The 23,456-nt window shown below is 39.3% G+C and overlaps 2 protein-coding genes across 4 annotated transcripts; both read right to left on the bottom strand.

The window, feature by feature from the left end:
* Positions 1 to 114: 114 nt before the first annotated feature.
* LOC121971089 (pentatricopeptide repeat-containing protein At5g27270-like) lies at positions 115 to 6,192 on the bottom strand. Of its 2 annotated transcripts, XR_006109065.1 has the most exons (9): positions 5,604 to 6,192; positions 3,635 to 5,039; positions 3,167 to 3,478; positions 2,822 to 2,926; positions 2,656 to 2,743; positions 2,439 to 2,560; positions 2,183 to 2,247; positions 482 to 1,421; positions 115 to 410 (listed from the first exon to the last, which is right to left on the bottom strand). XR_006109065.1 is itself a non-coding variant. In XM_042522195.1 (8 exons), exons 1-8 carry the CDS (start codon positions 6,162 to 6,164, stop codon positions 867 to 869), a joined length of 3,213 nt encoding a protein of 1,070 aa, XP_042378129.1. In that variant the 5' UTR covers positions 6,165 to 6,192; the 3' UTR covers positions 115 to 866. The 2 variants fall into 2 exon arrangements, 1 of the variants encoding a protein (XP_042378129.1); XM_042522195.1 differs by having other exon boundaries at positions 115 to 1,421.
* Positions 6,193 to 6,491: 299 nt separating this feature from the next.
* On the bottom strand, positions 6,492 to 13,969 carry LOC121971087 (extra-large guanine nucleotide-binding protein 3-like). Of its 2 annotated transcripts, none has more exons than XM_042522193.1 (9): positions 12,420 to 13,969; positions 12,194 to 12,331; positions 11,078 to 11,182; positions 10,810 to 10,989; positions 9,896 to 10,073; positions 9,268 to 9,527; positions 8,146 to 8,318; positions 7,267 to 7,464; positions 6,492 to 7,122 (listed from the first exon to the last, which is right to left on the bottom strand). In XM_042522193.1, exons 1-9 carry the CDS (start codon positions 13,365 to 13,367, stop codon positions 6,738 to 6,740), a joined length of 2,565 nt encoding a protein of 854 aa, XP_042378127.1. In that variant the 5' UTR covers positions 13,368 to 13,969; the 3' UTR covers positions 6,492 to 6,737. The 2 variants fall into 2 exon arrangements, with proteins under 2 accessions (XP_042378127.1, XP_042378128.1); XM_042522194.1 differs by having other exon boundaries at positions 9,268 to 9,518.
* Positions 13,970 to 23,456: the final 9,487 nt, after the last annotated feature.

The raw sequence follows: 23,456 nt of genomic DNA, 5'->3' as shown, positions 1-23,456 counted from the left end.
GTTTCAAAACAAAGAGAAGCTTTTTGAATAGGAAAGGTAAACTTTAAGGACAAAATATTCACAATGGCAATCTAGTATCAGAAAGATCAAACACCGTACGCCTGAAAACAAAAATAATAAAGAACCAGGCTCCTATTAATTGTATGTATTTCTTGTTACATAAACAAGGAAAAAAAAGCCTGATAGATTTACAATAAAATCAACTATAGTACATCAGGAATTTAACTGATCCATCCTCGAGGCCGCAATCTGTTTGCAGGTGACGTACAAATCTATTTCAAGTATCTAATGCTGCTACAAATTCCAAGTTTGGAAGCAACAGTCCTGCAGCTTCCTAGTATCTCACTCGAGCGTTCTGAAAATTTACCTCTTTGCAAGCACACAAGCTATTCTCACTGCATCTTGACCGACTGCAAATCATAATATTAAGGGAGCATATGCAACTAAAAAGAACACCAGTTTCATTATGTAAATCTTGTACCTGGTGAATGCCAATGCTGTTTCTATGTCGAACCAAGAAAAAATGATACAGTGTGCGACCAAGACAAACCTCACAAACCTCGATCATGAATTAAACATCTGTGATTGTACTTTCCGAGCCATAATCTCTGTCGGTTGTTAGAGGTAACTTCTATAACTTTATTCCCAGATTCTGACCATTTTTTTAGCGTCTGGTATACATTCACTGAACAGTTTCTGACCATCTTCCTTAATCATCAGATGCCAAATTAAGCTACGGAGTCTTTCATCCAGCTCTCAGGTTTGTTGTTGTACTTGGACTTGAGTCACAATCTTTACTATCCTTTAGCACCTGGCTAATGTTTACTTCCAAATGCTGATAACTTCCACAGCATCATATTGATAGATTACGGTTGTGTTTTTGATCCAATTCTCAGGTTTCTTAGAAATAAGAGCCCACATAGATTTATTGTGTCTAGAGCATCCCCTGCTTCAGATTCCCTTCCAGCGAATTCGTAAAGATGGACAGCAGCACTTAAAATAAACCCATCAGGCTTTAGAAACCCATTAATGGTTTCGAAGAAGGAGAGACCTTCCTCAATAAGCCCATAGTCCATATATGTTCTCATCATCGTTCTACAACATGCCAAATCAGGATTCAAACCTGTCAGCTTCATTTCTGCAACAACTCTTTCTGCTTCTGACACAAATCCATCCTTTATAAAGCCAAAGATTAAATAGTTAAAATGAGCAGATGACGGAGTGATTCCTTCCTCCAGCATCCTACGAATAGTTTTCTCTGCTTCTGAATACTTCTTACTCTCTGTACAAGCTCTGATGAGCGCAAGATATGTAAGAGAATCTGCAAAATGCCCAGCCGTCTGCATCTCTTGGAAAAGATTTTTTGCTTCCGAATAGAGTCCAGAAGTGGCATAGACATTAATCATTGTATTATAACTAATCTGCATGGTAATATATGGCAGCAATTAATACCATATTAATAAGCTTCAAAATAAAGACTCGTTGAATAAATATGCAGCCTCATCAATTGGAGAGAACTTGTGCAGAAAGGAAATCTACAAATATTGTCAAGTAAATGATCAACAGCTACAGAAGCAAACATGGCAAAAAAACAACAGGGTTCACTGGAAACAGCAGTAAAACAGACCATCCTTGCTCAAATTAACCATTTGAGATACATTGGTCTATTTTCTCTAGTGTAGGAAATCATATGCCATGCCAGCATAGTTAAGACGAGAATATAAAATCATACAGCAGAGATAATAATCAGAGTTACTAGATTCACCAAGTTTAGTAGATATTTGTAATATTACAAGGTTAAGCATGAAGCTGTTGCATCTGTTTTAGAAATAAAAACAGTACAAACCTATGTCTAGTGAATCTTAAGCACTGGCATAATCTATCCAATTTTTCTAAATTGGGCATAAAGTATGTTATTTATAAAATAACATTGATGGTGTGTTATGAAATCACGTTCAAAATTAACAATGTACAATGCACATTAGCAGAACAAAAAACAATATGGAAAACATTGTTTTATATCTTATGTACTTCTCTAAGCTTTCTAAAAACACAGGGCAGAAACTCTGGAATATCACCACCTGTAATACCATGAAAACAATGCTCATAGTATTCAAATGTCAAAATAAAACAAAAGATGTGAAGGCAAAGTAACAATGAGGTTATTAATCAAGTTGCACACCTTTCCAGGTTGTATTCCAACTTCCTTCATTTTTTCAAATAACTGCAATGCCTCGTCAATCCTACCTGCAAAACCAGTAAAAAGAAACAGGTAATTTCTATGAAAAAAACTACATCTCATGTTTGTCATCAGGATGGAGTAGTGATGACTGGAGAAAGTAAGCTGTCGAAAAAATTTATGATGAATGTTTATTCTTGTCCAGGAAGCAAGACCAGCTAACAATTGATGCAACTGGATAGGATGAAGTATGTCCTACCAGCTTTTCCATAATAGCTAATTATGTTGGTGTAGGCCTTCTCATCTATTGGCAAACCCAATCCTTGTGCAGTATGGAACATCTCAATGGCCTTTTCTAACTTCCCCTTTTGACCATACACACTGTATCATTTCACAGGAGTAAAGATAAGTATAAAATGATACAGATATAAGGAAACTAGCCAAGAACAGTTGGGATATTAAAAACCTGACTTTACCTGATCATCGTGTTGTATGTTTGAAGAGATGGAGGAACACAAGATGAAATCATGCGATTGTATATGCTCAGTGCAGAATGTAGCTTACCTGCATTTAGCTTGTCAGTTTACAGACAGACAGATAGTTCAACTCAAAAGGGTGCATACTTATAACATCATTACTAACCTGCTTCTAGCATTGCCTTGATAAAAGTATTGTAGGCTACAGTATCAAGTTCCACATCCCTAGTAAAATTGTACTCAATAATCCTTTCTGCTTCCTGATATTTTCCTGTAGAGGAAGATAAGGTGTATGAAGATTGAAGTTATTAATATAGGATGAAGCAGAAAACAGGTTACTAGAAAACCTGTAATACATGGGCACGCACTACTCATAGAAAGGATACTAAAACAATTGAACTACTAAGTACTTAAGGAACCTTCAAATTTTGTACCCAAAATCTATTCTATAACTTAACCTACCATTGATATAAATCTAAACAATAGAGTCAAACAGGTTATCAGTGCTCACTATTCTTAGTACAAGTATTGACAAGTATGCTGATAGAAACAGCATCCTGAGTATAGCCTTTGCTAATCATTTCTTCATACAGCTGTATTGCTGCAGTGATTTCTCCGGACTTGCAGTAAACATCTATCATGGAATTGTAAACAGCGTCTACAGAATTTGAAGAGTGTGATATTGAGGCAAATACTTCTTGAGCTTGTTTCAGTTGGTGGAATCGTCCATAAAGAGTAATCATAGAAGCAATAGCTGAATTGTCAGGCTTATAGCCTATCTCAGAAATCTGCTTATACAAGGTTTCAGCTTCAACTATTCTCCCTGTGGCAAAGAGAAGCATGATCATTATCTGAATGAATACATGGTTTTCGTTCCAGAGCTAAAATCTTCATAAATACTCATGGGATCAAAGAGTTTTGTATGAAATTTACTGATTACAGAAAAGGACCATAAATGAAAATAGTCATTGATACTTGCCTTCCCTTGCATATTTACAAATCAGCTGGTTGGCAGAAGATACACCAGCTGCCATCAGACACAAAGATTTCAGAATGTTTTTGGATTTTTCAGTGTCACCATTTTCTAGGTACAGACAAAGAATTACACTAAGTGCTACAAAATCTGGTTCATCTAGCTTCTTCAACAAGTGTTCTGCTTTTTGAATTCCTCCAACTTCACCATACATTGCCATCATTGATGTCCTTACGGTTTTATCTATGTTCAAGCCAACACCTTCCATTTCTTCTACCAAACTTTCAGCCTCGTCAATCATTCCATCTTTGCAATATACTTCCAAAATGGCCTTATAAAGACCTTCATCAAACTGTATTTCCGATTGTCTTAGATGTGAAACTAAAGACTTGGCCTTTTCAAGGAGGCCCAACTTTACATAAAGTCTAAGTAAGTCACTGCAGCAGACTGCATCAGGAAGCTCTGTCTTAGATAACATCTGGAAAGTAACTTCGGCAGAAACCACATCCTCTAAGAACACATAACCGCGAAGTAAAACACTATATGAAAACTTTGACAGCTCAACATCTCTGGATTTCATAAGCTCAATAACTTTTCTAGCTTTCTCGTACTCTCCAAAATTAAGATGAACATGAGCCATAGCCACATACGTTTTTTCATCACTTGGAGCACTTATTTTTTCAACATCCTCAAATGTTTTTAGTGCATCCTCATATAGTCCCAGTTTTCCATATATCCTGATGAGAATTCCATATATCGCCTCATCAAGGAGAACTTTGTTTCTTTGCATTTCGGAAAAAAGATCTAGAGCTTTTGAGTAATCAGCAGTTTTGTAATGCAATGTCAATAGTGAAGCTAAAGTATAGTTACTTGGTACAATTTTCAACAATTTCATCTCTTCATAAATTTGTAAAGCCATATCCCCTTTGCCATTTTTAGCACTTAAAGAAATGAGGAGGCCATGTGTAGCCTCCTCAGGCACAAAACCAGCTTTTTTCATTTTCTGAAAAATATCAAGAGCATCCTCCAGTTGTTCCTCCTTGACGTAGGAGGCTATAACAATTGTATAAGTAAAACGGTTGGGCTCTATTGCATCATCCAACATCTGCTTCCATAGCCGGATAACCTTTTCATGCAGCTTCTGCTTTTGCAAAGAGGAAACCATGAAATTAAAAACAGCAATAGAGGGTAAAATATCTCTCCTGCGCACGGCAGAATAAAATAACATCATGTCTTTATGCCTTCCCCACCTAGCATATGTACAAAGCATAGTTCCACAAGCAACTGCATCCGGTTCACAACCCACTTCAAGCATCTCCAAGAAAATCTGTTCAGCAAGCTTAATCTTGCCAACTTGCCCATATATTCTCAGAACAATAGTGTAGACAATAACACTAGGTCTGTAGCATAGCTGCAATGAGTAGAAAATATTGATATTGGTAGTTGATTAAAATGTTTTTAAGAATATATATGAGCAAAACATGCATCACTACATCTAAAACATTCACTACAAATCACATCCTCAAAATAACAACGCACGGATAAGGCATCCCAGTCGACCATGTAGGTAAAAGACCGGCTCCAATTTCTGGAGCAATGCACATGTATGAGCAGATCATAAGCAATCATTTACACATAATGGCAATATAAACCCCTACAAATCAGCTTGTAGAACAAGACAAGAGTAGTGACAGTATGTCAAGGTATCAAAAAATTTTCATTATTTCTAGACAGAACAATGAAGTCATCAATAGGACATATATTAAGATTGATCGCTGATCCCTGTGCTAGAAGATAACTCGGTATGTAAAAATCTGACTATGAATCAGAATACTAACATTCAGCGCATAAGGAATCATAGATCAGCAGGAATATCATTTATGGATTAATAAAGAAGACATCTTCCATGTAGGGGGGAAGTTGAAAATGTTGATCAAATATGGACAGTATAGGGAAAGGTAGAAACTTAACCGACCTGCAGCTTCATCCATGCAAAGAAGTCCCTAGCTTGGCGCCACCCGCGTTGCTCCTTGAGTACAGTGCACATCTCTTTGAAGCTCAGCTTCGTCACAAACGATCCCATCACCTCCCGCATGTTATACGACCCGTCTGATAGCTGGGCCAGCGCACGGACTTTCCGTATCGCCGCTACCACATGCCTCCCGTACAAATTCCCATCTCTGTCATCCTCAATCAACTGGGCCATCTGCTCCGGGGTACGGCGGATCCACCGAGGGGTCTGCGCGCCGCTCCCCTGGTTGCGGCGGAGGCGGCTGAGGTACTGCGCCTTGGCGTGGATGATGCGGCGGGCGTCATCGTCGGAGAGCGGCTTCCGCAGGTGACGCCGGTAGGGGAGGGTTCGGATCTTGCGGGAATTCCCGTCGCTGAGGCTCCACGGGTCCGATGATATGGAGGACCGGACGGGTGGGGTGAGTTCGAGAAACCTAGGGCGGCGCTTGATGGTGGCCGGCGGCGGGGAGATTGGATTCTGTGGCGGAGGCAAGGGGAAGAGGAAAGGATTCCTGAGGCATTCCATCGCCACGGAGAGAGAGAGAGGGTCAAAGATGAAATGGATAGACGAAGGTCACGTTCCTGTCACGTGCTATTATTTGGGCTGGTACTTGCTTATGTCTTTCTTTAGACGGCCCATTACACGGCCCAAACACGGCCCGTGCTTTTAAATTTATTAAAAAATAAATCAGACAATATTTCGATTATATATTTTGTTTTACAGAAACAAGTTTCTGGAGAAAAGGTAAATACAGTGAAGATCTAAACTTCCAAAGCAATTAAGTGACAAAATATTGAGGAAAAAAACACAACAGCAAACTTAATAAGAGTGTCTATGGATCAAACACACAGGAACACAATCAAACAAACCTGGTTGTAAAATTGATCATAGAGGATCTTTCAAACTTGACTAAAATTTTATAGGTGTTTTCACCAAATTGCAATAGTTTATTAGGAATCAGGTCTACAGCAAGCAATCACATTTATAATCATCAATCAGAGTTCAGAATCAAGAGAATCTGGAGAAAATTATACACGGCAGCAACGGCGACACTATACACAGACGTTTGTTTCGTTACGAGTCGGGAGACTGAACTGATCATTCCTCCTGCCTGATAGAACTCAACTCTGTGGTGCTGTAGAATGAATCCTCCATGTAAACCATGTTGTCCTCTTTCTCGTCGGCCCACTTAAGCACCTCCCTTATATACTTGAAGGCTTCATCGACGGTCGGGCGATCTCGTGCCCGTGCTTGCCAAACGAAGAGCTTCTGGTTAGTGAGGGTGTAGTAGAGGTCCTTAAACTTCATGGCTATGTAATAGTAAGCCTGCTGCGCTAGGTTCTGGTTGCTTTGGTGAGTCCTCAACGGGGAGAAATCTCTAAGCCACTCGCAGGTTGACAGAGGAATGCGGTTTATCTTCTCTTCGAACGCATCGTACTTGTTGAGCATGAGAACAAATGGGGTATCATGGAAGCACAGTTGGCTGGTTAAATTGAATGTCATACGACAAATATAGAACACACTATTAGGTGAGGTAACATCTAGACCAAAATGTGAAAGCAAATTCTAGATTGCGAATGCAAAAACAAACAAACAAAAAAAAACTGCCAAGAAAGTGAAGATAGACCTGACTGTGGCCTCAAATAACTCCTTGCTTTGCATAATCTTATTCTGCAGAGGTTTGTTGCTATCATTAATGGGAGATGCCAACTGGTCGTAGTCACTGAGCGCCACACAGAAGATTACTAGGCGGACATCCTCGAACATTTCCACCCACTTGCAGCCTTCATTCATGCCCTTAGCGCTGACCCTAATCAGTTGGTATCTGAGAGAAAGATGAAGAGAATAAATCAAGAACATTTGGCACTAGACGAGGATCTTGGACCACAATCGAGGGAACAGATATTTCTTGTGATACAAAATACTATTGCCTAATTGATGGGTCCATGTTAAATTGATCATTCACATTAATTTCTGGGACCCAATTAGATTCTATAATTTGTTAAAGTAAGACTGGATGACTATACTATGTAACCCAAACGCTCAAACTGTAGGAAAAGAACAACCAGCCTATGCGTTCAGATAATCAACATCCTCGTAGTGTAATGAACTCAATAGTTAAACAGCAACACAAGGACCGAGTCATATGAATTTAGGATATATGTCTGATGTTGTACTATGTTAAAGTTCAACAACAAACTACTTATCTCAAAAACCTTAGTTATCAAGGAAAAAAGATGGCCGGGTTATACACTAAAATTTTTAACACAAACTATAATCGATCACAACAGGATGACTAATGATGTCATCAGCAATTGTTGGACAGGAGAATTTTCAAAAGCAAAGAACTCAAATTTGCTATTGTTCACTTTGCCCTTCTTTCTTATTGACTAAAATTATGTAATTCCTTAATTTTTAATATTTCTGCTTATAAACATATCCTGCTATAACAGTGGACAGCAATATAAATGAGAATTGAGAACAGATGAACAGGGAGAGAAATTACCTAGTAAGTGCTTGCGAGTGAGCTTCAGGATTGTCATTGTAGAGTTCTGACATTGGACTGTGGTCATCAAGTGAAAATTCAATAAAAGCTAGCCCATTCCCTTGCGTAACTCCTTCTGCATACAATATATCCTTCTCTGAAGGTTCATACTCATTGCTTGATACCTCAACTGCCTGCAAGGGGGAATGATGTCGTTATACACTTTAAGAGAAGTAAAATTTATAGAAGGAGGTAAAACCCATAATAGATTTACTGACTTTACATGCACACATTACTTCCATAGTTACTAGACAGTATCAAAAGGCATTAGACACTTTTCATTTCTAATAAATATGATTTTCCCCTCTTTTATTTGCATCAAATATTCGAATCATATTATTTGTGGACAATAAGTCTTAAAGTAGTTTAACACACTCAGTATCTTGACTTATCATCAAAGCTAATCCAATTAAACTACCTAATTCACAGAGGTTATACCTTTGGATTTAGAGGGAAAGGTATGTTCTAAAATTATAGAACAAATTTTGTGCCAAGTATAAGAGCTAAGAGAAGGCTGCAAGAGAAAGTTCCACTTATCTCTTTTCTGCAGTCGCGTGTGGAAATGCCAAGGTATTTACAGAACACAATTAGTTATCAAAGAACAAGTATACTATACATGGTTGAAAGTCAGTATTAAATAAGAGATAACGCACAAAGGGTGGATTCATAAAAATATCTGGAGCATTATTTGAAGTTCAAACTTCGAAGTACCAATATTTAGCAATCTCCTCCAGTAATAAAAAACTGATACCAGATCAAATAGTCTGGCCAGTTGTGTATGCCATTAGTAATTCTCGCTAAACAATGCCAGTAAACAGACACTGTTTTACTCAGTACTCAACATCTACACTAATATCTAATACTTAACATTATTTCCAAATTCATTGTGAAAAGACAGTCAACGAATATCCATGATTTGATCATATATATGGTTTACAGGATTATTGCATTAAATTCAAAGGATCTGTAGTACTTTGCACTTAGTTTGATGCCGAATGGTAAGAGCTGTGGATATGAAACTTAGTTTGAGATGAATGCTAAGAATTGTGGATACGAACCAATGACCAATATCTTAAACCATACCTTATTCAAGAAGTATTCAGCAATATCTGGAAGAAAATGGAGCTCATTTCTTCTTTTATATGTTTCCTGTATGGCAGGCTCTCTCCACATCTCTTCAACCAATGGTGCATATTCACGTGTTGCAGCAGGAAAAAAAGCATCCAAGTCCCCCATGGCTACTATGTCCAAAAGCCAGTCAGAAAACTGCTTTAATCTTCCATTGATTGAGTAAACACATTGATTTGGCCGACTAGCTTCACTTTCCTCTAGACCTGAAAATCCTACAATGAGTTGTTACAGCCATCTAGCTGGGATTCAAAAGTATACCTTCTCCACCACATAATAGAGTATATATTTGAGGACATGGAGTTCAAAAGAAATGCAATGTAAAGCAAATATTTGTATCCATAAATAACAATTATTATTAATAAAAATTCACATCACACCTCAACCAATCAGAGAGTAACATGGTTGCCACTTTGATCACTTATCTTATGATTCCAGTTAGGCAAGCCCAACTTAATCTTAAGCATCAATGCGAACTTGTAGAGTACATATTGTTTGAAGAAATGTATAATGGGTTAAAAATGCAAGCAATTCAAAGACATAATTTACCAAAGAAAATCTGAAACATAAATGTCCATGGTACCTTCAGTAGAATGTTCGTCATCAGAGACTGTCTTTCCAATCCTAGCCAAAGCCTCCTCCTCAAAGCGTTCTCGTCCTTCTAATAAAATACTTAGATACTTGTAAATATTACTTTGTATCATCAGTTTCATGTTTTCCAATTCATCTTGAGAAAACTTATTTCCATACATAAACTTAGCCTGTTCAAATCATCGAGTCATTAAAAAGAAATTAAATGACATCTTTTTGTGTAGAAAAGAAGAAAAAAGTCATATGATCACAAAGAACATATAATGAATACATATGTCCATACAGAAAACTTCCCTAACACTGTTTGGCACCAAGAAACAACAATTACAAATTTAAGAATGATAAAGCATTCTGTATCATTTCTATCAAACTTCATGATTGGATTAGCTAATTTATATCAGGAAGTGAACTTTGACATGTGATCTCCTTCTAAACAAATTAACATCCTCTAATATCTATAGCAAGTATATCATCAAACATGTTTTCCGCACAAATCCTGGCCAAGACAACCGTTCGTTCAGCAAATATTAACAAACTAACAAGTAACTTGAAAAAAGTAAAAGTAATAGACTGAAAAAGAAATAATTGAATTTTCAGTTCATTTTCAACCCTAACAGTTTTGGTTTGGTAGAGTTGATGTTTTCAAACTGAAAAAAAAAGACTTAGTTTGGATTCAGTTTTATCTATGAAATTGGTAAACCAATCCATGTCCCACCCTACATGGAACCACATAGCTATAAGAGCTAACAAGAAGAACACAATGAACAATTGGGGAATTCACTGGTAAATTCTTATTCTACTTGCTAATAATCTTTACCTGATCGCATATGAGCTTACACATATAACATAAAAAGTTACAAACATCTCTAATGCAATTACCAATCCCACTCCTAATTACTATATTACCTGTTTAAAAATAGTGCCTGTTCCAGATCCCTGGGGTCCAAGAAGCAAAAGCTTTTGGACTCTCTGCTCAAGATAATCAGGCAAGATTCTGGGTACATATGGTGCCTCACTTTTAGAACCATTAGGAACTGCATGTGGTACAGGCAAAGAGAACAAAGTACATGCAAATCTTGTCAATGCCTGTCAAGAAAAAGAACCAGAACAACAATAAAGCAATAAAATTTAATAATTCTGTTTAGTCAGACACATAAGAGTAATTAGTTAATACCGATTCCCAGATTTTCCCCCTGATATTATTTTGACCTTCCTCTTCATAGCGACCATCATCATACACCCAGAAATGTGTATCACGTGGGCATTGCACATTAGCAAGCTGCAAAATGGACATGTTCAGAAAGTGGTTGACTACAGTAGGAATGACAATCACTAGCAACAGGGCCGTAAAAGAAACATGGAAATAACTAAGACAAATTTAATGAAGGGATATGTCGATTACAGTTTCTGTTTGTCCACTCTTACAGTGTTGTATTAAGTGTTATGATAAAGTGATGATGATAGTAACAGGTGCATGGAAAGATATAAGAGACTGATGTTTTCCAATTTCATAGAATTCACATGTGGGTTGATGATTTCTGTTTGTCTTCTCTTAATACCCAAGCCAATGAAAATCTTCTCCTTGCTCCATGAAAGAGAGTAAACAATTTGGAAAGAAGAGAGACAGAAAGAGAGGGAAAAACAACATGAAGTGGAGTTATTTTAAAAGTGAATGACAAGTAGTAGTAGATAGGCAACAATAAAACTATTGCACACCATGTGATCCAATCTGAATATAATGACTAAAAAGTAGTTGGATAATCAATTTCCCAATTAGATAAAATACTGATAGTACTTACATGCAATATGATGCTGTTGTGAAAAAATGAACAACAATTTGGGATGCAACAAGTAGACTGGAAAGCAGTTAGATCACCAGCTGCCCAACTAATGCATAATATTGATATTACTCGGTCAACGCAATTTTTATTTAGAATTAAGACAAGCTAACATTCTATTCCATTATCAAGTCAAAATTCCCAATTGGTACGTAGGGAACTTGGATGACAGAACTGACAATATATTTAGACTAAGATTGACATTAACCTTCTAGACCTCTTCTTCCATTTATCTTCTACTCTTCTTGCAGTGCATTTTAAGCAAAAAAATAAAAGAAACAACTGAATTAGCTGACAGTTCCTTTTAATCTTCATGTAAATGTACTAAAATAGTTTAAATGAGACTATGATTTTTCATGAGATTGCTGTTACTAAATAGAATGCATAAAGTTTGCCACTTTGATGAATAGTTACATTTGCTACTTAAAAAAAACTTTATTTGACATAAGCACCTTAAGCACCCTTAGTTCGACTTTTGTAATTTGTCTTCCATTCATATAAACTTCAGTGTTGCCCTTGCTAGCGTCAGGCTGAAGCTTCCCAGTGAAATTCAGGTTAGAACTAATAATTCTATCAGGTTTCTCCCCCTCCTGAAGGAAAAAAAGAAGTATGGCCAAATAATTAGCACACTGAGACAAGTTAAAGAGCAGCTCTCAGAACCAAATTTGATGCACCTACATTTCCCCATAGGCCTGATTCTTTGTCATACCAATACCTTCCAGGCTTCAACTTTTGAGGTGGTATGGGACAGCTAAGCAACTCTGCCATCTCCTCTTGCCTCAGTGGAAATCCATTCACGGTGAGTTGTTCAGGGCGGATTTGATTTGCGGGGCATTCCTTCTCAGCCTTCAAAATTTGCCTCACTTCCAGTGGACTGAGAAGCCGAGACAATGTCCTTGAACTTTTTCCTAGTTTTGAGCGTTTTGACTCATCGATTGGTTGTCCAATGCAACTGACACACTTGCGCCCCTCTGGCATCGATCCCATGGCTCTAAGCACACAGTAGCTGCAATACCTGGCATCACAAACCAGACAGACTTCTTTGCGCTCCCACTTTCTCTTCCCGCACCTATAACACACTTTTTTCCTCTTCTCCTTGCTGGTAACACCAACATACTGAGGAGAACCTGATAAATCTTCAAAGAGGTCTTTACTTTCTGATTTCTCCTCAAAAGTAACCACTGATGCCCTCCTCCCCTCATTAACTGATCGGCTAGACTGCCCATTTGGCATACTATGTGCAGAAACTGGAGACCCTGAGGGGGATGCATCAGTGAATTCTTCATTCTGCAAGACAGAATCCACAGACTCGGAGCTTCCAGAAGCCTGGGGGCTTCGGGGTGAAGGGTCAGCACACCGGGCAATCCGAGAAACAGGCAAAGGAATTGGATCAGCTATGGGTGGAGCGGTGCTGTTCAGAAACCTATGCGAGCCAGATGCAGTCTCAGCCGTAGGGATTACGTCCACCGGGTCAACCCTCGGAAGCTCATAAGACACTGGCGGCCCATTGTACTCGATGGCAATGGAGTAATCGAGGTTGGCTGGAGCCTCCGGAATGGGGGTTCCTGGAGGCAATATCTTCCGCAGCATCTCCTGCCAGCTATTAGCATCCATATTTTCCGCCATTTTAATTCTCCAAGCTCAGCAAATCAAGCGCTTTTTTACGTGCTCCGAACCCAGACCAGATGAAAAAGAACAAGAAGCAGCCCCAAAAATCCAACCTTCAAAGCTCAAACACGAAAATCCTGCACCGAGAAAGCCCTAACCTTTCGCCGTGCCAAAGCCTCCACGTAAGGTTAGGGAAGCAGAAGAAACCGGTGAGCACCGGAACAAAAACACATCTTTTCTCCGTCAAGAGGCGATCCGCCGATGCAGAACAAGAAACGCACCGGCACAAGTCCAAAGCGCCCACCTCTATGACGACAAGGTAAAGGACAACTCGAACTCGCTCACCCGGACTCCGAAACTTCCCGAAATGGCTGCGGGTCAAAGCCCTAGAGAGGGAGCCTCGCGAGGAAAAAAAGAAATCAAAGCGAAAAACGAAAACGCAAGTTGTTAAATAATCCGTCCCGAGGCGCAGACTGGGGAAGAGCGCGACGAGGGACCGGCAGAGGACAGGAACCCGCTCGATGGTGGACATGAGAGCACGGATCGGGTTGCGGAGTCGATGACGACTGACGAGGACTGCTGGTGTGCTGCCATGTTGGGTCTTCCAATGGTGGCAGTTAATTCGCCATTGATGATCTTCATAATCAAACCACATGATTGAGATTCTCTTTTTCTTCTTCTCCCTCACACAGTGAATCGGTGAAAGTAAAATTGTAAATGTGATGTATCTATCTCTTCTCAGCCGTTAGATTTCGGACACGCAATATTATCTCCAATTCAACGGACTCAAATAAATGCCTTGACTGAATTATTAGATTAGATTGTGAGAATCTGTCATAGATTGGCATTGCATAGCTTATTTTGGCAAAATTAAAAGAGCATCTGTCCTAAATTTTTCATATTAAAAATATTTTAATTCTTAATAAAAATTACTCTAATGTTGAATATCTTATGAATTTATGGATGCAAATATCTTTTATCAAAGAACGCACGAGGACCACAGGCTCGAAGGAAGCAACTAATTAACCGATCAGCATGCATCTTGATAAACTTGAAAGAGTGGTCCAGTGCCATTCATGAAGAAGAACGGATTTATATTTCAGTTTGAGATCTCTATGATATTTGATCGACTTTCTTTCTCTTCCTGTCGATCTCTCTGTGTGTTTCTTTAGATCTGTGGGAAATAACAGGTTGAATTCGCATTTAGTTAATGGAGGCTGATACGGTGTATTATGGATGACCCAGGGATTGTATGGGATCGACAGTCAGAAGTCAAGAGAAGTTGACAGTCAAGGTCGGGGAGTACGTGTCCAAACATACCATTTGCTCCGGGACTTAGCTCCCCATGGCGCCCGATCGGCCTAAGCACCGGTCGATCCTCTCGGGGTTCAGTCTCTCACTTCTCCTAGGTCCGGCTCTCAGTATATGCCTGGTCGGTCCAAGAGTCGATTGGGCCCCTCAAGGCTCAGTCTCTCACTTTTCCTGGACACTGTTCCTAATCTACTCCCAATCAGCCCAAATGTCGGTCAGATCCCTCAGGGCTCAGTTCTTCACTTCTCTTGGACACGGCTCACAGTCTACTCCCGGTCAACCCAAGCACTGGTCGGGCCCTTCGGTGCTCAGTCCTTCACTTCTCCTAGGCACGACTCCCAGTCTACGCCCCGTTGGCCAAAGAGTCAGTCGAGCCCCTCAAGGCTCAGTTCCTCACTTCTCCTGGACACGGCTCTCAAAGTACGTCTGGTCGAAGCCCCTTAGGGCTCAGTCCCTCACTTTTCCTGAGCACAATTTCTAGTCTACTGTTGGTCGGCCCAAGTGCTGATCAGATCCCTCAAGACTCAATTAATCCCTTACTTTTCCTAAGCCCGATTCTCAGTCTACTTCCGGTCGGCCCCAACACTGGTCGGATCTTCAGGGAATCATAACCACTTGTCAAAAAATAACAGTCGTTTGTCATAGAATATTCTGATACTTTGTCACATGCACACCGCAAAACCTTCATTCAATAGAAATTTGTTGTACATCCGACACCCGACATTCCCTAACGTCTTATTATTGCGAATGGTATGAGAAACAATATAGAAAAGAAGGTTCTCTCCATTGGCTAAGGATACGTGTACATATGCATCTACTACAGTACTACTGCTCATCTTCTTTTCCCACTTTTTACTTTGTGATGCTCCTGACTTGAGCGTCAGAGGGTCTGTGTCGGAGACCTTTTCCCTGATTCTTGCTCTAATACTCCCGTATAATCTCTCTACATGCCACTTTCAAACGCTTTACCTGGCCCAGTACGAAGGTATGGTGGTGGCGGCGCATCCTCCCGTGCTAACTCCTGCTCGCCCTCATCATCGGCCCCTATCCAACTCAACTTACGAATAGGATCAAAGGCATTTGCAGTTCTATAGTCTACTACTTCCACCTCTTCGTCTTCTATTTCTCCTTGGTGACTAGCAACGGGAAGGGAGGCAATGGCGACAGCGAAGAGGGAACACATGTTTGAGAAGATGGTGACATCGAGCGATGTCGGGAAGCTAAACCGGTTAGTGATCCCGAAACAGTGAGCGAAGAGGTTCTTCCTACTGGAGCCAACAGCGTCTGATCACATCTGGAAGCTGAGTCGGATGGAGGCGGGCCGCACTGTCCTCAAGGTTGACGGAAAGTCGCTGAGACACCTGGTCGATCTGGCACCCGTCGGAAGGGCTTACACAAGCGGATGACAGGGGGTGATGACAGAAATGATGAAGTAAGGGTCTTGCGCACACTCAGACAAGTCGTCTCTGCGTTAGAGACCAAGAACTAGGGAAAAAGTCTCTAGGTCAGGTCCTCTGACGCTTAAGTCAAGTACTTTTTCCCTAGAAGCACAGTGAAAAGACAAAAAGTAAAAGACGAGTATGAAAAGACGAGTGAACGTACCTGCGTAAGGACGAAGCCTCCCATTTTATACTGCTGCGGGCGTTTCTGGAGTCTAACGAGTGTCAGAGAATGTCAAGTGGCAGGCTTTATCTAGCGATGATTGACACAGGCCATCCTCTTATAGGTTGAAGGAGGAATCGGGAGGCAACGAGCCCTATGTTGGAGTGTATACTGAAAGCCTAAGCTTTGTAAACATTCATTATGAACAAAGAATCACATTTGGTCTAATTATCTACATTTGTTTGTAGTTGTTCATTTAATTTATATTGTAGATAACATAGTATGTGGTGTCACATACAGAAGATGATGTTATCAGTACCTTATAAATTATAAACAGTAGCTCACGACCAGAATGGAAAGGAACAAACCATTAGAAGGTCGTAGTGTAATTAGGTATTAGTTTATCTTGACTATATAATTACACTAGTACACTCAGAGTGTATTGAGTAGGATCATTTGAGGTCGTTCCTTTTATACTGACTTTATAAAGGAACAAAGACCTCAGTTATTATGGAAGTGTGTGCTCTTAATCCTAATATAATAACAAGCACATATGTTTGATATTTATTTCTTTAATTTATCAATGGGTGAGATTTAGTTCGATGAATCAATAAACCCGATAAATTGGAAAATGGTATCACTCATAGTGTGTGTTGTTGATTATAGAAGGAAACTGTGTCCTAGTGATACTAGGTTGATAATGTCCTCAAGAGGAGCTCATAAAGATTGTCATGTTAAACCCTGCAGGTGGACTTAGTCCGACATGGTAATAAGGTTGAGTGGTACTACTCTTGGACTTAGATATTAATTAAATGAGTTGTCGTAACTCACTTAATTAGTGGACATTCGATATCTTAAACACGGAGACTAACACACTCATAATAAGAAGGAGCCCAAAATGTAATTTGGGATTGGTGCGGTAGTTCAATGATAGTTCTCTAGTGGAATGAATTATCATTGATAAAATTAAGTTGTGTGTAACATGTGATACTTAATTTTATCGGGAGACCAAAACCAATTCCTCCTCTCGGTCCCTATCGTAGCCTCTTATTTATAGAGTACTATACCCACATATACCCACCTTCATACCCACCTAAAGGGGCCAAGCTAGCTTGGGAACCAAGCTAGGGCCTAAGCTTGAGTTTAAGGTGGCCGGCCCTAGCTTGAACCCAAGCTAGTAGGGCCGACCATAATTAATTAAAAAAAAATTTAATTTTAATGTTTATTATTATGTGGAAGATTTAATTTAAAAGAGAATTAAAATTAAAATATCTCTCTTGTAAAAGATTTACAAAAGATTAAAGAAAGAGATTAGATCTCTTTCCTTATTTGTAGATTGGAGAGATGTTTTATTTTCTCTTTAAAATTATTCACATGTTAATAAAATTAAAATTATAGATATTTCCTTTTATTAACCATGAAGAGATTTTAAAGAGAAATTTTATTTTTAAAATTTCCGGAAACAAATAAGGAAAGTTTTAATTGTTGATTGAAACTTGTCCAATTTGCTTCCTATTGATTTGGCCGGCCATCATTGTTTAATTGGGGAAATATTATTTTATTTTTCTCAATTAAATCATGTCAAGGAAATTAAGGAAAATTTATTGTAATTAAATTTCCTAATTTACCTAGGCCAAGGAATATAAAAGAAGGGGTGAAGGTGCCTTCACAAGACACAAGATCTATTATTCCTCTCCCTCTTTTGTTCCTTGGTGTGGCGGCCATCATCTCCTTCTCTTCCTCTTGTGGTGGCGAACCTCTCCCTCTCCCTTGGAGTTCTTGTGGTGGCGGATACTACTCGGAGAAGAAGAAGAAGAAGGAGAAAGCTAGCATCTCTTGAAGCTTGGTTAGTATTTTGATTTTCTCCTTGGTAAAGCTTTTCTTTTGTGGCGAACCTTGCTTGGAGGAGAAGAAGGTGGTTGGTGGTTTCTCATCTTGGAAGATCGTTGCCCACACAGCGTCCGAGGTTAGAAGAGGAATACGGTAGAAGATCAAGAGGTTTTTCTACAAGGTATAACTAGTAATTTCTATTTCCGCATCATGCTAGTTATTTATGGAAATAATACCAAATACAAGAGGCTTACGTTCTAGTATTTCGAATATGTTTTTTCGAAGTTGTGTTCTTTTGTTTCTTTCTTTTCCTTGTGATTTGATTGTTCTCTTTGGTTAACCTAAAGTTATTTTAGGAAATTAAATATTAGCTTTCTATTAAAGGTTTTGTCTAGTCGGTGGTGGTTGCTCCCATATCCAAGAAGGCCATGTGCCTCGCCACGTCAGTACTGGGAACCTTTTATGGAAATTAATATTTAATGGAATTAATAACTTAAGGAGACTTGGGTCGAACGTGTTAAGTTCCGCAGGAGATCCAAGTCAAAACCTAAAAGAACAAATAGATTAAGTTTTGGATCAAACGTGTTAAGTTCCGCAGGCGATCCAAAATTTAATTTAAAAGAACACATGGTAGCTAGGAAAAGGTTCAGACCTTTGTACAAAATTTTTGTACAGTGGAACCTATAGGTTTTCCGAGTAGCAACCAACACCCTAGACCGTTAGCATATTCCTTGACACGTCGCGATTATTCTCTGACGGGTGATTACGATTCCCTTGTTGGATTATCGTGTAGTGCGCGACCTCCCAAGTCCATTATCTCTGGGCTGGGTCTTCATACTTGCCAACCCCGACCTATAGGCACAGCTCTGTGGCTAACCTGTATTTGTCGTTTCGTAAATCCTGATCTGTACATCCAACCCAGTCCTGCGTGTCTTGTCTTGTGAACTCCTGACCTGCCTTACCTTATATCGTAACCTGTATGCCTTAGTCTGGTTCCGCTTATCCTGGATCCCGACCTGTATGCCTCAGTCCTGTTTCGTCTGTCCCGACTTGTACGTCTCAGTCCGACCCTACCTGTATGTCTCAGCCCGAGTTCGTCTGTCCTGACCTGTATACCTTGGTCAATGTGTCCAGTGCCACAAGGCTATAAGTCCTGACCTATAATCCTTGGTTCGCATATCCTGACCTGTACGCTTTGGTCCATGTGTTTAGTGTCGCAAGGCTATAAGTCCTGACATGTAATCCTTGGCTGGTGTATTCTGACATGTACGCTCTGGTCTGCTTCCGCTTATCCCGACCTATATGTCTTAGTCTGATTCCGTTTATCCCGACCTATATGTCTTGGTCCATGTGTCCAGTGCTGCAATGCTATAAGTCCTGACCTGTAATCCATGGCTGATACATCTCGACCTGCACACTTTCGTCCCTGCTATCCTGTTCCGCAAGTCCATAAATCCTGCCATGTATTCCTTGGTTTGCATATCATGACCTGTACGCTTTGGCCCGGCTATCCTGTTCCGCGAGTCCATAAATCTCGCCCTGTATTCCTTGGCTACGCTTTGACCCGGCTATCCTGTTCCGCAAGTCCATAAATCATGCCCTGTATTCCTTGGCTTGCATATTCTGACCTATACACATTGGTCCATATGCCCTGAACTGTGCTCGGTACCGCAAGTCTGCAAGTCCTGACCTGTACTCCTTGCGACCTGTAATCCTTGAATTGCATATTCCGACCTGTACACATTGGTCCATGTGCCCTGAACTGTGCTCGATACCGCAAGTCTGCAAGTCCTGACCTGCACTCCTTGCGACCTGTAATCCTTGGATTGCATATTTCGACCTATACACATTGGTCCATATGCCCTGAACTGTGCTCGATACCGTAAATCTGCAAGTCCTGACCTGTACTTCTTATGACCTGTACTTCTTGGTTTTCATATTCCGACCTGTACACATTGACCCATATGCTAGGTACCACAAGTCTATAAGTCCTGACCTGTTTGTCCTGACCTTTCGAACTCCTACTTACCGTGTAGGTCCCCTGAATGTGGCTTATAACCCTTTGGGAGTGTCCTATAACCTGAACCTTTGACCGTCACATAGGTCAGACTTTTGACCACCACATAGGCCCGACTTTTGACCCCTACGTAGGCTTGACTTCTGACCGCCACGTGAGCTTGACTTCGGACTGCCACTTGGGCTTGACCTTTGACCATCCCACGGACTTGACTTCCGACCACATCATTCCTCCGCCCCCACGATCATGCACCGTATCAGCGTCGGCCGACAAGGGGGCTAGTGCTCGTCTTCGAGGACACCGACAGCCGACAGTAGAGCTTCTACTACTCTCGGTGCACAACAGCCAGAGCTACGTTATTACCATAGGATTGTTGAAATTAAATTTGATTTTGGATAAAAATATTAATAAAGTAATATGGAGTTAGTGGATGGAGATAGAATTTGATGAGGTAGCAATCTTGATAAGAATAAGAGTTTATGGAGATAGAATTTGATGAGGTGACAATCTTGATAAGGATAAGAATTCATAGAGATAGAATAAAGAAAAAAATAAAGTTTAGATTTAATGTATCTGAGATTAGTGATTATCCAATAAGCTTATAAATATGTACATTTTTTCAATGAATGAAGCAAGTTGAGTTATTTTATTTTATTTTTATCTTCCACGTAGAGTGAATTCTTCTACCATATCTCTTGTATTTCTTCTCTCATAATTCTTTTTTCTAACAAAGTGGTATCAGAGCTATGACTAATAGAGGTATGACTCTCTTCCAAATTTTAGTACTCAAGGAGAGTAATTATGATAATTGGAGTATCAAGATGAATGCACTTCTTAGAACTCATGATGTTTGGGAGGTTATAGAAAAAGGCTATGTTGAGTCACGTGATGACTCAACATTATCTCCAGCTGAAAAAGACAGTCTGAGAGATTTAAGAAAGAGAGACAAGAAGGCTCTCTTCCTCATTTATCAAGCTTTAGATGAGGATGATTTTGAGAATATCTCAAGTACTACTTCAACCAAGCAAGCATGGGAAAAGCTCCAAGTCTCATATTAAGGAGAAGAAATGGTAAAAAAAGTATGACTTCAGACACTAAGAAGTCAATTTGGTATTCTTCATATGAAAGAAGGTGAGTTGGTATCTAATTATTTTTCTAGAGTCTCTACCATTTTCAATCAACTAAAGAGAAATGGTGAGAAACTAGAAGTAACTATCTTTGAGAAAATTCTTCGATCACTGGGTTCAAAATTTGATAGTATTATAACCATCATCGAAGAAACCAAGGATCTACAAGCCATGACGATAGAGCAACTCCTGAGTTCATTATAAGCCTATGAAGAAAAGAAGAAAATAAATGAAGAAATTACTTAACAACTCCTGAAGATGACTTTTCAACCGAAAAAGAAAGATGAAACCTTCAGTAACAATAGAAGTCAATGTGGAAGAGGTCGTGGATATGGTCGAGACCGTCCTAATGAGCAAGGATGAGTTTCCAACAACAACAATGAAAGTGGAGAACATTCAACAAGAGGGCGTAAAAGAGGGTACATAAACTCAAGATACGATAAATCTTAAGTTAAGTGGTACAATTGTGATAAATTTAGGCATTATGTTAAAGAATGTAGATCACTCAAGAATAAAGTATATGAAAGAGCAAACTATATGGAAGAAAGAAAAGAAGAAGATGACACCCTATTGTTAGCATATAAAGATAATGAAAGAGGTGAAGATACAATCTGGTATCTCAACACTAGTGCAAACAATCATGTGTGTAAAAAGAAATATGTTCATAGAACTTGATGAATCAGTTTGTGGCAATGTATCATTCAGAGATGAATCAAAGATTGAGGTGAAATGTAAAGGTAACATTCTCATCCGTTTGAAGAATAGAAAACATGAATTTATCTCAAATGTTTTCTTTGTAACGAATATAAAGAGCAACATTTTGAGCTTAGGACAACTCTTGGAAAAAGGATATAATATTCATCTAAAAGATAATATGTTTATCTTGAAAGATGATATTGGTTGCTCAATTGCTAAAGTGTCTATGTCAATAAATAGGATGTTCTTACTTAATATTCAAAATGATATTGTCAATTGTTTCAAAGCTAGTTATAAAGACATCACTGAACTATGACATTTTTGATTTGGGCATCTCAATTTCGAAAGACTAGAATTGCTTTTAAAGAAGAAGAAGGTGAGAGGATTACCTTGTATCAAACATCCTAATCAATTATGTGAAGCATATCTACGTGGAAAGTAATTCAGAAGAGGTTTTCCAAAGGAGTCAAGTTCAAGAGCCCAGAAGTCACTTTAACTTATACATACGGATGTATGCAGTCTGATAAAGCCAAGTTCACTCGGTAAGAGTAATTATTTCATTTTTTTATAGATGACTTTTCTTGAAAAACTTGGGTATACTTCTTGAAGCAAAAATCGAAGGTCTTTGCCATATTCAAGAAATTTAAAGCGATCGTAGAAAAGGAGAGCGATCTCGAGATCAAAGTTATGCATTCTGATTGAAAAGGAGAATCTACTTTAAAGGAGTTTCAAGAATTTTGTGAAACCAACGAAATACAACGACCCTTGACAGTTCCAAGATCCCCTCAACAAAATAGAGTGTCATAAAGAAAGAATCGAACTATCCTTAACATGGCAAGTATCATTCTCAAAAGCAAGGGGCTACCAAAAAGAACTTTTGGCAGAAGCAGTTGCATGTGCAGTATATTTATCCAATCGATCACCAACAAGGAGTGTGTGGGGCAAGACACTACAAGAAGCATAGAGCGGAAGGAAACTTAGGATTTCTCATCTAAGAGTTTGCGGGAGTATAGCCCACGTTCATGTGTCTGATGAAGCAAGAAACAAATTGAATGATAAAAATAAGAAGTTTATTTTTTTTGGCTATGATACTAACTCAAAAGGGTATAGGCTATATAATATAGATACTGGAAAGACAATCATCAATCGAGATTGTAGGTGCAACGGGGACCTGCAAGAGGGGGGTGAATTGCCTGCAAATCAAACTATACCCTCCTCAAGCAATTTCAACTCTAAAATAAATGCAACTATATTGAGAATAAAATAATCAGAGAAATAGACGCACAAATTTAACCTGGTTACAACCAAGGGGGTTGTTAATCCAGGGCGATGAAAGGCTCAGTAAGAAAACTCCTTCTCTGAAGGCAGAGAAACCTTTTACACTTTGAAAGCACAGAAGTTGCAGAAGATGAATTACAGAGTTGGATTTTCGTATGAAATCGTTGTACTTCAATAGCTACCCGAGACCCCCTTTATAGAGGGGTTATAGAGTCTATCTGTTAACCTGATCTTCGGGATCAGGTT

This window comes from Zingiber officinale, chromosome 4A (genome assembly GCF_018446385.1).
Source record: "Zingiber officinale cultivar Zhangliang chromosome 4A, Zo_v1.1, whole genome shotgun sequence".
Lineage (NCBI taxonomy): Eukaryota > Viridiplantae > Streptophyta > Magnoliopsida > Zingiberales > Zingiberaceae > Zingiber > Zingiber officinale.
This window is presented reverse-complemented; position numbering and strand designations above follow the sequence as displayed.

Excerpts from the sequence above, each read along its gene's own strand:
- LOC121971087 (XM_042522193.1), bottom strand. The coding sequence starts at position 13,367 with ATGGCGGAAAATATGGATGCTAATAGCTGGCAGGAGATGCTGCGGAAG. Across the intron at positions 10,990-11,077 it reads GGGGGAAAATCTGGGAATCG|GCATTGACAAGATTTGCATG; the intron begins GTATTAACTAAT and ends TTTTCTTGACAG. Across the intron at positions 8,319-9,267 it reads CTGAATACTTCTTGAATAAG|GCAGTTGAGGTATCAAGCAA; the intron begins GTATGGTTTAAG and ends TCCCCCTTGCAG.
- LOC121971089 (XM_042522195.1), bottom strand. The coding sequence starts at position 6,164 with ATGGAATGCCTCAGGAATCCTTTCCTCTTCCCCTTGCCTCCGCCACAG. Across the intron at positions 2,248-2,438 it reads TAGCTATTATGGAAAAGCTG|GTAGGATTGACGAGGCATTG; the intron begins GTAGGACATACT and ends CTGGTTTTGCAG. Across the intron at positions 1,422-2,182 it reads TTGGAATACAACCTGGAAAG|ATTAGTTATAATACAATGAT; the intron begins GTGTGCAACTTG and ends ATTACCATGCAG.